Consider the following 12840-nt stretch of genomic DNA (forward strand, 5'->3'; position numbering starts at 1 on the left):
GGTTTTTTTAAACATCACTTGTAGAGAGGTAACCGTGTTCAGTGTATGCATTGGCGTTGTAGTATATGTCACTGAAAAAAGCCAGAGAAGTTACCTGTCACCGTTATGGTTGAGATGGAGCAATTGATTAGAATTTTGATAACTGTCTGCAAAAATGCTTTGGTTAATATTTCAAATGCTCAAATACAAAAATTTACCGAGTGTACTGTGTCATGATGGCCTTGTTGACTTGCTAGAGGTCATTCTATAGCTTGAAGAAAAGGAAGACCTTTCTCTAGCTGAATTTATTTAAAGAAAGGCACCCTCAGTGTATTTGAGAGCATTTACAATTAGATGTGTCTATGATTTCTGGTGTTAAACTGTTTCCCTTCTAGTAATTCCTCTGAAGTGGCAGCTATTTTTAATTTTGTATTTATGACACTGAATTTTCCTTTAAACCTAAATAAGAAATATTTTAAAAGATTTTGTCCCAATCAAATGGTCAATATTAGTTTAAGTAGTCATCTGTGCCAAGATCAGTCACACTTCACGAAAATGCTATAGTAGTTAAACCACATGGTAAGGGAAGAAGGAAAGTATCCTGTTATCTCATAAGAAACAGTGTTAATTCTCTTCCAAAGAGAGGCATGCTGCATACTACCTTTTTGCCAGTATAAAAACCCTGCTACTGGGCACTGCTTGGCAGGCTCAAAGTTGCTACATCTGCTACTTCTGAGAGTGTTTTCCAAAATCAGTAAGTCTTGAGATGTGTATGGCTTCATAGGTAGCCAACAGGTTATGTTTTACAGACACTAGGACATATCAAGAATTACTTGTTGAGTGACATTGCTAATTGAGCGCGTTCTCAGTGCTTTATAATTTTGTCTGTCTTTGTCCACTTAGGGTGGACATAATGTCATATGTTTGCAGGTTCAGCTACAGAAATCTGGCTGCTTTTGAGGATGAAACATGCCTTTGATGTGAATAAGATCAAACTCTCACCTTCTTTTTCAAATGAGGGAGAAGGAAAAAAAAACAGAACATCTAAAGTCTCCTGCATTTCTTTAAATTGATTACTTTAAATTTTCAGTAATTGTGTTAAGAGTAAAAAAAATTATTTTTACTGCCTCTTAATTTGGTAAAATCCTGAATGTATTTCATATATGCAGCTGAAAAGTTGTTGTTTGCCAACGTTGTAATGTATTTGGGGGATCAAAAGACCCGGGGGAGTCTAAAAGTAGGCGAGTGCCAAGGCTGGAATCTGGAAAGCCTGAGGAATATATGCTATAACAGGGCAGGTGTACTGAAATGTGGGGTTTCACTGTGTCAGAGGGAATAGAAGTAGGGAAGAGATAACTGGTGTATCTGACAGCCACATGCTTCATAAGTAGAATCCAGAAAGTCCCTTCATTAGTGTTGTCCTTTCCTAGCCTGGAATAGATTTGAATTTTCTGAATCTTGTCATTCCTCTGCTGTTAGCAAATGTTTGTTGAAACTTTAGACAAATGTTCCATCCCTTTCTGTTTGTCCAGGTATATATACGATTATACCTCCTACTTGATGGCTTATTAATGATTACTTGAAAGGATTGTATTGTTCTAATGACTTAGGAGAGCGCCAGAGGGCTTAATGATGATTTTTTTTTCATTTTACTTAAAAAATAACATTATTCTGTAAGCTTTTTATTTTTTTAAAGCTGCAAAGTTCAGCATTAAAGCATTGAGAAATGATGTAATGAAGGTTGTTTGTTCATTTCATATGCCCATGTGCATTTTTCCAATTGCATATGATTTTCCCTGAGACTGTAGCCTGATTCAGTGCATTGAGTGAGCAATGTTCATTCTTAATGACTGGCTATTAAATATTTTCTTTATTCATTGTGTAGCCTGAGGTTTATTTACTGCATGCTGTTTTCTGAAGACAGAAAACCTAATTTCTGAAAGAAAATATCCAAATAACCAAACAAAAAAAAATCGAGGTCATGCTGTCCTCATTTTCCTGGAGCTGTAGAGGCAAAGGTCAAAAGCACATACATACTTCTGTGAGCCCGCTTGGAAATGCTTAACACTCCATCTCCAGGAGCATTTAGTTGAATATGTCTGGTATTATATAAAACTGTTTCTTAGCTGACTTCAGCTGCTACTTAAATAGTGATGCTTCTGCAAGGTCTTTACAGCAAATGAGGAACACAGTCCTACCTTTCTTGCCCTTAGCCCCTCTCCTTCAGTGGAAGTTTTTTGTTGAAGTGATTTGCTTGCTGTTGCTCAGGGCTCTGACAGTTGAGTAATACCTGCTCCTCCATGACAGCATTTACTGTCTTAATCAGACAGCTTTTTTTCTTGCGGAGGACTGAAGGACAAGTTGTATTTACTGCATAACCAGGTTTTGTTGTCAGAGATGTGTGTCCAGTGCACTCGATGAGGCTGCGGTCTTATGGAAATGAAAAATAATTGGTTATATCACTAAAATCTGTATAGTATGTGCATACAATGCTGCCAAATTGAGATTGTGCAGCCAAGCTTAATTATGTTATTTTCAACTACTGAATGCTTGACTTCGATACCTTCATTGAATTTTTGGGTTTTACTTGTGTTTAATATACATTCAGTGGAATAACCTACTTAACAAGCGGTCTGACATGATGTGTATAAGCTTTTCTGAATTGTACCTTGGATTCAGGCCTATTGTGGAGTGTTCCCTGTCCCAGCTGTTGCAGAAGGGTTAGAGTGATAAGTGTTGTCGTCTGCTTGCTGAAAGTAGGCAGCTGTTGCTTGTGTAGCGATTGTGCAGATGCGTGCAATCCTGTTGAACCCTGTGTTAAGAGATACTTGAGATCCAGGGGAAAACTGCCTTAACTCTATGCCTAAAATATTGTTAAAATAGGATAAGAAACCTTCCTTGGTTTGTTGGCAGCAGTAGGTGATAAATACTGGGTGTTTTCCTGTAGGAAGAAATAATAACTGACCTGAATGAGTAGTCTGTAGCAGAGCCAAGCTGGCACAGAGTTTGCCGTGTCAGAGAAGAGTGCTCTGTGGCATCAAGGTATTGTGAATTACTCTATGATGAGAGCTATGTGACATAATGCCATATTAAAAATCTTGTGTTGTTTTCAACTTAATTGTTTTTGGAGTCAGTGTTGCTTATTATTTGCGTAAAGAAATAGACACTTCTGCAGCAGTATCCTTTTATAAAAGATCTCAGATATAGCTACTGAGAAACATATTTGCTATGTACTGCAGAGCAAAAGCTTACGCTGGGCCCAGAGCTTAAATTAAAGTGCAAAACCATAGTTTTGACTTCTAGTTTGTATTTTGTTTTTTTAAAAAAAAAGCACTTTTAATGTGTCCAGAACTCTTCTACATTTAAGTTCACTTATGATTTAATAATCATACAATCATTGCATATATGCTACTTTATTGTCTAGTGAAATCCATGTGGTTTTCATCACACTGTTTATGTAGAAGAGAAATTTTTTTTATCCCATTTCTTTATATTTATGTCATGGATAGACTTTGTCTTGCGTGTAATAAATTTCCATAAAATTCACTGATTGGGTGATTTGTGTTAATTCTTTTTCTCCCTGGCCACCATCATTTCTGGGCTCAAAGACAGAAGTTCTTTCCTTAAAGCAGTGAGATGATTGTGTTTACTTCTGTCTACTTCCCCTGTCTCCAGGGAATCATGCAAGTATTACATGTATTTTCTTAATTGTACTGTGTAAAGAATTGGTGAAACAGAGCTATTTCATCTTTGTTCAGAAGAAATCGTAGACTTCCGTTAGGAGAGAAATTCCTACATATTAAAAACTTAAAGGATGATATTTTGGGAGCTCAATTTTTTTGAATCTAAACAAAAAGATTTAATGTGGCACTTTCCTCAGGCTAGTATCTAACTGCAGAGACAAAACTTATTTCTAAGTTTGCTCATTGAAGTAGTTCCTGCATGACATGGAGGCTGAACTTACTGTATAATGCTGTTATTCCCAGAGATATCCATGACTGTTAGATTAGGAAGCATTTATTGATTTGTCATTTCTTTCCTCTTCAGGCTGCCTATCACAGAGAGTGTTGGAACTGAATATGCTGAAAAATACAGACAAGCAGAGGCACAAGAGCTAGATGTAGTTGGAAATGATCAGCTTGTATATAAACCAGGTAAAAAAATATATATATTTGGTTGCTATTATAAACTCAGATATATGTGTCCTTTTCCTCCTGTGGTCTTTCCTCCCATCCCCTTCACTAAACAAAAATATGAAACCTTACTGTGTATTTCTTGTTTGTTTAATGCTGTATGTGCATTTGTTTGTTTTGTATAAGGCATGGTATTAAAAAGTAAACACCTTATTTTCTGGAAACCACAATGTATAATGCTGTTACATAGATACATGTGCATACATCTGGTTTACTGTATTGATAAATGCAGATATATGATTGAAATACATCTGCAAGGAAAAGATACCACTCATTGGATTCATGTCTTTATTCTGTTTTCCCATTTTCTATCCATGTTATTTCTGTGTATACTTGACTGTTGCTTTGAACTACCTTTAGAGAGAAATTTGATTGCACTTCTCTCCTAGGAGCTCTGGTAAAAGCAGTATGGGGCTGACTCACTTGTCAGGACAGCTCAGCTTCAAACTCATACTGTGCCTCTTAATTTCCAAATTTGTTAGTGTAGCTGATTTCCCAAGAAAAGGACATTTATGTGTTTTGTCTTTTTTGCGTGTCATTCTCTGTAATACTTTTTGTATCCCTTTGCTGATATATCATGTTGTAGTTTAACCCGGCAGGCAGCTGAATGCCACACAGCCATTTGCTCATTCCCCCCCAGTGGGATGAGGGAGAGAATCAGGGAAAAAAAAAAGGTAAAACTTGTGGGTTGAGATAAAAACAACTTAATAGGACCAGGAAAAAAAAGGAAAATAATAATAATTATAAAAGTATATACAAAACAAGTGATGCACAATGTATTTGCTCACCACCCACTGACTGATGCCCAGCCTGTTCCTGAGCAGCAGACCCCGGCCAGCTTTTTCCCCTAGTTTATATGCTGAGCATGATGTCATATGGAGTGGAATATCCCTTTGGTCAGCTGGGGTCAGCTGTCCCGGCTGTGTCCCCTCCCAGCTTCTTGTGCACCCCCAGCCTACTTGCTGGTGGGGTGGGGTGAGAGGCAGAAAAGGCCTTGACTCTGTGTAAGCACTGCTCAGCAGTAACTAAAACATCAGTATGTTATCAATGTTATTCTCATCCTAAATCCAAAACACAGCACTATACCAGCTACTAGAAAGAAAACTAACTCTATCCCAGCCAATACCAGCACAACCTAAATTTGACAAGTTGAGAAGTTTTCTAGAAACTACTGTCCTTCAGTGCTTCTGCAAATTATATGACGTCTGGAACTCAGGTAGGTGATGAAGCCATTTGCTTGGTCTGTCATCAGCAGGGAGGCGGTAGATGTAGTTGGCTTGTCCAGCACGCGCAGTGCATCTGACCATCTGTCCTAACCACAAAATACTATCTCTTGTTTGCTTGACATGACATAAAATTTGTGGGAGAGGAGGAGGTATTGAAAGGTGAAAACGGGGGAATAGAGAGACTGGAAGAAGCTTCGAATGTTGTAGTACAGGAGTGTGGTGTTCCCTCGTTTTTCATGTGCTTTACTAGCGAAGGAAGGACAGCAAGTTGACTAAGCATAAGTTCCTTAGATGTTTCTTTAAAAGTATAGTGGTATTGATTAATTCAAGGAAATATCGTAAATCATTTAATGTCCTTCAGCTATTAAATCAGAATGCTGCCTAAAGGAGGCTAGCAACTTAATTTAACACCACTGGTGGCCTGCTTAATTTTGAATGGAACTGATGCTAGCAATGTTCCTCCTGTAAAAGAAAAAGGATTGTAAGTTAGGCTTGTTACAAAATGCTTCTGCATAGTTATCCTGGTACTTCGTTTTGTAAATACCTATTTTCTCTTTGTCTACCCTAAAACGTTTGTCCTTATAATTTATACCTTCTAATATTTATTCTTGCCTTCCAGTTGTAACTTACTTAAACAGCATCTAGTTAGCAAACAACCTTTAAAAAATTACTAAAATATTAGCATATACCCTACTCTCTTATTATTAAGCTATTAGATGTTTTCCTCTGTCCCATTTTTCCCCCCTCTTCCTACTCTTTGTCTGTGTCATGGTCTGGAGTCTCAGTTGCTTCAGGAGCTGTTCCATCCGGTGTTGATGCCTGCCTCCTCTGGTCCGTGCTCTGATTCCAGCTGTATGTGATTCAGTGGGGGACTCTAAGCAGACTGGATAGTGATGGGACTGGAAGATTCCTATGGCATTCTGAGACCGAGCTGCCAAATCCCGCCGAGATGTAGAATAACACAAAAACTTCAGAAAACTGTGGTTCTTATTGCTGTCAGCTTTGACTTACAGACAGATTCAGGAATATTATGTTAGGATAATATATTAAAGAAGCTCAGTGAGTGAGCATGAGATTTGTAATGTTAATTTTATGGCTTAGAAATGTGTATGTTGTTAATGAGACTGCTATTCTCAAATGGTAGTATGTTCCTCATGCAGATTTCAAGAGCTCCAAGACCCATGTGTAACTATGAGTTATATCAATCTGGAAGTGCATGTTCTGTTTAAGAACATGAAAAATTGTCATAAGTGATCAAGGATTTATCTAGACCAGGCCCTACCACTCTAGCTATGTTGAGTACAAATGTAGTCAAGAAATAAGCAGCACAACATGGAAATGAGAAGCTGATTTGCCCTGAAGGTTTCAGAGTTGGTACCCCTTCTGTTCCTTCTTTCTGAATTGCTGTTCTAACTGTAGATGATATCTTCCATATAAATTGACAGCCTATTTTAAATCTTTATTTAAATATATAACCTATATTTAAATCAGAGTGACTGAACTTGTGTTTGCTTGTGCCTTGGTGTTTTATGAAGTTCTGTTGAGTTTAAATTTTGCACTTTCCAGTTTCTTTGAAAGAGCATATGCTTTTATACTGAGAGGACAAATATAAATGCCTAATCTGCTTCTCTGTCGGGAAAACTGAGATCATCAGGGAACTGCACTTAGAGTTCTGGCTTCTACAGAACATCTTAGAAATGTTACTTCTGTGAAAAGGAAGTTGAAGTGATTAAATAAAAAAAGAAGAAAATACTTTGTCACAACTGTTAGCCAAAACAAGTAGAATATTAGCAGTTCTGCTTCCCTGGCCTATCGGGCTAGTTTCACAATTGGTACTGGCTGTTTCAGGGTTAGACTTACACACACCTTTGATTCAGTGAGATCACAGGATGTTGTGCAGAGGAAAACCTTCCAGAGCTATGTGTATGAGACACTTGCCTACTTCAAGCATCCTATGGAAAACAAATATTGGGTTTTTGTTGTTGTGGTTTTTTTTCCAAATCTGGGCATTCTAAACTGTATGCACTAAGAGTTTTAAGAAAGCTTCTAAAATCCTTAATGAGTTTTTTTTTTTTTTAAAAGGACACCTGTATCACTATTTTCATGCAGCTTTGTGGATGACAGGCTTTTTTGCTCTTCTATCTTCATTATTTTCACACCATTAAATAGATCCTTTCTGGGGATCTTCTAGGTCCCAGGTGAAGGAATTGCTTACAGAGAAGCAGCAATTTAAACATTGTTTCTGATCAGGTTTCTGAAATATAAAAAACTTAAGCTACAGAGTTCCTTAAATGTTTTGGATTCAGAACAGGTGCATGCCAGGAAAATTAATCATAGCACAGATCTTCATCCCAGATCCTTTTGGATTCAAAATATCTGCAAGTTGAAGAGGATTGCAATGGAGAACAGAAGGCAAAGACTAATTACTTGCAGTATTTTCTTAAGAATTTTAATGTTACCTGAGCACATCCTTCAGCAGTCAAGACTTCAAGACACAGAAAACTGTTAGCCTGTTTTCCCCAGTCAGGAAGGATAATCGCTTTGCCCAGGCTCTGGATTAAGCTTTTCAGGCCTCAGTCAGCAGCAACTTCATGTACTTTGTGTTATGACTGAAGTAGCATGACTTACTGTGAAGTCCTTATGCTTTGTGGCTCAGTGCTGGAGCGTGGCTGTTTGCTGTGGCTTTCCTTTCCTGTGAGCTTGCTTGCTGACTGTAATAATCCCTTTGTGTGTTTGTAGCTCAGTGGAAGAATGATCAGTGACGTAGTAAGCATCTCATTTGACTCACCTAACCAGCACTTTCAAGTATATATCTTTTTATGCATCTCATTTTAATTTGATTAGTGGCAGATACCAAGATCCTGCTGTATAATCTCTTCTCCCAGAACTAGTGAATAGAAAAATTTAATCTTGTGTTGAAGGATCTCTTCAAATTCAATTCAGGAAACATGTACCAGAAGGAATACATCTGCTCTATGGGCTACAATAACTGAGATGTTGGAAATTGCTCTTTCCATGGATAATGGACTGTTTTAGTCATGGCAGTCAACATATCTCTACAGAACTTTAATAATAATTGAAAAGGAAGTGAGCAGACATTCATCTTTCTCGTAACTGAGTTTTCAGTTTCTTTTTGCACTGATGCTGAATAGAGAAATGAATATTTATTCTGGATTAGCATTAATGCTTCTTCTACACAGAAATATTTTGCTTGTCATAAAACAGCATGGTGGGCAGTTGCATGCTTCCTCAATTTACTGTTTTCAGGTTGGAAGTGTCCTGTGTTCTCTATATGTCAGAATCCAAGGTGCATGTTTGAGCGTAATGCCTTACAAAGGTGTGTACTGGTTCGGTTTGTTGTCCCAGTCTTAATGGTTTCCAGAAAGTACAAGCAATTGAAAAAGGGAAACTTTATGCCTTTCTTGCTGATAAGTCTGTAGTCCTGTAGCTCCTTGAATCTATAGATGCCTCTGTATTTGTGGAAGTGATCTGTTTTTCTAATGACCAGTTCTCATTTTGGGATTTATTACATAAATAGATGGGGGGGGGGGGAAATCCACCCCAAACAACAACAGTTGAAGGTAATTACACTGTGTAGTATAGAGTCCACAGCTGAATGGTTATTTAAATGAGCAGAATAACCTTGGAACTTTCATAGGGTTATATATTCAAGTATTTCTATTCTGCAGGGAGTCTTCATGGTTCAGAACAACATGTTTCATAAAAAAAAAAAAGTGAAAGTTTAATGTCTTTGAAGATGGTTATGTAAGTTCCCAATCCCAGTTTTGTTTTTTTCACTACTAATCATGCTGGATTTCAGAAAAAGTTTGTATCCTCAGTTTGTTAGAGTAGGACTTTTGGTGGCTGCTTGGGTCACGTCAGTGTTCATCTGAAGTTGCCAGTTTACTCTGAGGCCCAAGACTGTACTGTCTCTTCTAGACAGAAGTCTCACAGTTGTCATAGTATTAGTTCCCCAGGCAAACACAGTAATGTTTCTTTCAGTTTAAGCACAGAGTACATGTCTTGAAGAGAAAAAAACCAAACCATACAGTTTTTAGTACTTGCAGCATCTACTAAATGGTTATATGGCTGCCAGTTCTCAAACTCTGCATATTGATGGTGGCTAACGTTGGATGACCATTTACTTTTGGTATAATGTTTTTCCAAACTTCTGTGCGTAGGAGAAGGTAAGATATTGCTGTCATAGAACTGTCATATAAAAAGCAATACTAAAAAAGCAATGTTTCATCAATGAAAAAAATGAGATATACAAAATTGATTAAATTGATCTGATTATTCAGCAGGTACATGAATACTGGTGGTTGTTTATTTGTTTCTGGTTTGTTCATTCATATTTTTTAAATAAAATTCTTAATTGAATTTTAGGTTAATGGTTATTTATTAGTACAGTGGGTTTTTACTGAGTTAGAGAAGCTTCTAATGTGAATCCCACAATTTACATTTTTTTGTCCCTCCTTTTTTAGAAACACTATTATAGAACCCCTGCTGTCTTCTGTTGTATACTTTTAACACATTTTTCAAAATTGCAGTTGTTACATGGAAAACCTGGTAGAGGTGGGAAAGCTATGTTGCTTTAGCAGGAATATGCTGACACTGGGATCTTTTCCCTAGCAGCTTGAGATTTCTTCCAGCATTGGTCAAATCATGCAGAGCTACTGATGTCTCAGTAGTGACATGTTTGTGCCAGAGGGAAGCCAGTCAGCCTTTATACAGTGTTGCTGTGACAGAACACTATATATAAATTTTCCTGGGGAATATATTTAGAAACTTGACCAAAAGTATTTTAAAGAGGACAGTTAATATTCTCAAGGGATGCTGATATCAAGTTCTGTTTCGTATATGTTTAGTAGTGCTAAGTAAATCTCTAAGTGATCACCTATAACTGTTGAATTACACAGAATCTAGGTGAAGAACCTTTCTTGTTGGAGAGTGTGGCTTCAGGAGAACTCTGTTTTTTAGTGCTTTATGAAACTGTCTTAATGAACTGTCCAGCTTTTGGGGGTTTGTTTTAATGTGGGAATAACTCATTTTGTATTCCTTGACACATGAAGACAGTTTGGGGGGTTAGAGCACATTCAGGTATGGTACAGAGACGAAAAGTTGTTCTGCCTGCTTCTGCTTCGCTGCTGTGTGGGATTGTTAGTTAACCCTTCCAAAGAAAGGAAGCTATAACTGTGTAGACAGTTATTTAGTTTATAGCCTTTACTTTACAGTAAATCTTTCCTTTGTAAAAAGAATACTAGATTTCTTTCCCACTACTGTATGTATTTCTTCAAGTTTTTATTGTTTGTATCCAAATAAGTAAGTAAATTCCACCATAGTACCTGGTGAAACCTATTTGAAGTAGAAAGCACTTCCGCTTTTGATTTCAGTATAGTGGGTTTTTTAGCCAGATCGTTTAATTGTAACTTGCAAAATTGTCACTTACCAAAGTCTTGTCCTGGTTTTCCCCTTCTACACCTGTCTCCGCACCCATTCAGTCACTCTTTTGGTTTTCACGGTCAAACTGACAGCAGGCTGCTGAGCAGAAATTCAGGGTAGCACTGTAAGATTTTTGTCCTGTATTTCCCGGCGCTAACAGTGACGAACTCGTGCCAAGAGACTGCAGACTGTAGTATCACATTGAAGGATTATCATGATACTTACCAGACTTGTTTTAAATGTGAAGTGGTAGAAATATAGTGGTCTTTGATACAAAGTATAGGTTATTTTGTACTGTGGATCCAGTAGGCTTTGAGGGAGACAACATATGGGTGCATGAATAAGGCATATTTTTTCAGTATTGTCAAAAAAGTTATTGGGAACAGGGGTAGATTTGGCAGTTGTAATGCAAACTATGCAAAAATACTTTTTTTTTTTTTTTAATTAAGAGAAAAGCATATAGAATTATAGAATTGTATCTATCCTTGACACTGATGGTGGCTTATAAGCAGAAGCAATGTCTTTCAGAGCTGCTGCCAGTAAAACAGCAGTTGCATAAACACAGACTGTTTCTTCAATCTATTAATATTAAAAAGTATTAATTCTGTTAATACTCCAAAATACGTGATTCAAATTTGGTAGAAGTTAGGTTTCCTAATACTGTGATCATATTCTCCTGCTGGTCTTTCCCTTTCTCTATTGCAATAACTTACTCTTGGTTATTTTTATGCCTAGATACTTCATTATCTCAGTGTGAATCAAGTGATTGGACTTCTATACCAATAACTAACCATAAATGTGTGGATATGCCTATAGCCAAACACAGGCAAGAGGTAATTTCATTGCACTTTCTCTCATTATGGAATAAAGCTGAAAATCGTGTTTTGTTTTGTTTTTTCCAGAAGGGAACTTCTGTTCCTGTTTTAAGCATTGTACAAAACCTTTGTTCATTGTACAAAACCATGGTATAAAAATTCTTAGAGGAAGAAACATCGCTGTTATATTTTGTGTTTATGGGTATTTATGTAAAATACGTAAGCGAGTGCATGCCCATGTTCTTTTTTGTGATCTTCTAATGTGTTTTAGGAGTCCAGTTATCTATAGATGCCTAGGAGGTGATAAAAAATACAGCATAATGTTTTACAGAGATTTCATCTGTGGCCTAGAAGCTATTGATATTTCAAACCTTTTTGAAATCTGTTTTGAGTTGTTTTATAGACTTATGAGTTTTCTTGAAAAATTGTTTCAGATAGTATCTCTGATAGAAAGCAATTCAGTTGTGATTGTACAAGGAGCAACTGGCAGTGGGAAGAGTACACAGATTCCACAATATATTTTGGATTATTGCATTCAGCAATCTATCTACTGCAACATTGCTGTTACCCAGCCTCGGAAAATTGGTGCCAGCAGCATTGCCAGGTGGATTAGCAAGGAACGATCGTGGACACTAGGTGGATTTGTAGGATACCAGGTATAAGAAAATTTCAAATTGTATTTACAAATACATAAAGTACTGTATCTTCTTTCTTGATTACTTTTAAGCATATCTAGCATACTGAAGAAATGTTAGAGAATCTGCTTTTAAAGTGGAATTGCAGATTTCTAGCTGTCTCCTGTTAAACATTCATAATTAAATGTTTAAGCTTTTAAAGTTGAACAACTATAAATGCTAGTGAGACTCCAACAGAAATATTTAATTGTCTGCATTCTGATAATTGGACACATCTATATTACTAATCATTGAAAATGTTGCAGGAGAACTGTATTCTGTCACTTTTCCTTTAAACTCCTTAATTAACATACTTGATTTGTTTGACTTTACTACATTTCCCTGTCAGCTATGTCAAAACTTTCATGCATTTATGGCCAGACTTTCGTGAATGTCCTGTCGTTTCTTCTTAACATGTGAAAAGTTTGAACTAGTTTTTCCTCTTAAATCTACCTGCTCCATTTGTTTTGTCAAACTCAGCTTCAAACGCAGTTCTAGTCCTCCATTTATA

At 36.9% G+C, this 12840-nt stretch overlaps 1 protein-coding gene across 2 annotated transcripts in view; it reads left to right on the forward strand.

Annotated features, from left to right (window-relative positions):
- TDRD9 (tudor domain containing 9) overlaps nt 1-12840 on the forward strand; it is an 86778-nt gene that overhangs the window by 18228 nt on the left and 55710 nt on the right. For both annotated transcript variants that reach the window (XM_072864776.1, XM_072864777.1), the window contains exons 2-4: nt 4027-4133; nt 11576-11673; nt 12090-12311. In XM_072864776.1, the coding sequence (XP_072720877.1) occupies nt 4027-4133; nt 11576-11673; nt 12090-12311 (427 nt within the window). The remainder of the gene's footprint in view (nt 1-4026; nt 4134-11575; nt 11674-12089; nt 12312-12840) is intronic.

Source organism: Ciconia boyciana, chromosome 6 (assembly GCF_034638445.1).
Source record: "Ciconia boyciana chromosome 6, ASM3463844v1, whole genome shotgun sequence".
In the NCBI taxonomy this organism is placed as follows: Eukaryota; Metazoa; Chordata; class Aves; order Ciconiiformes; family Ciconiidae; genus Ciconia; species Ciconia boyciana.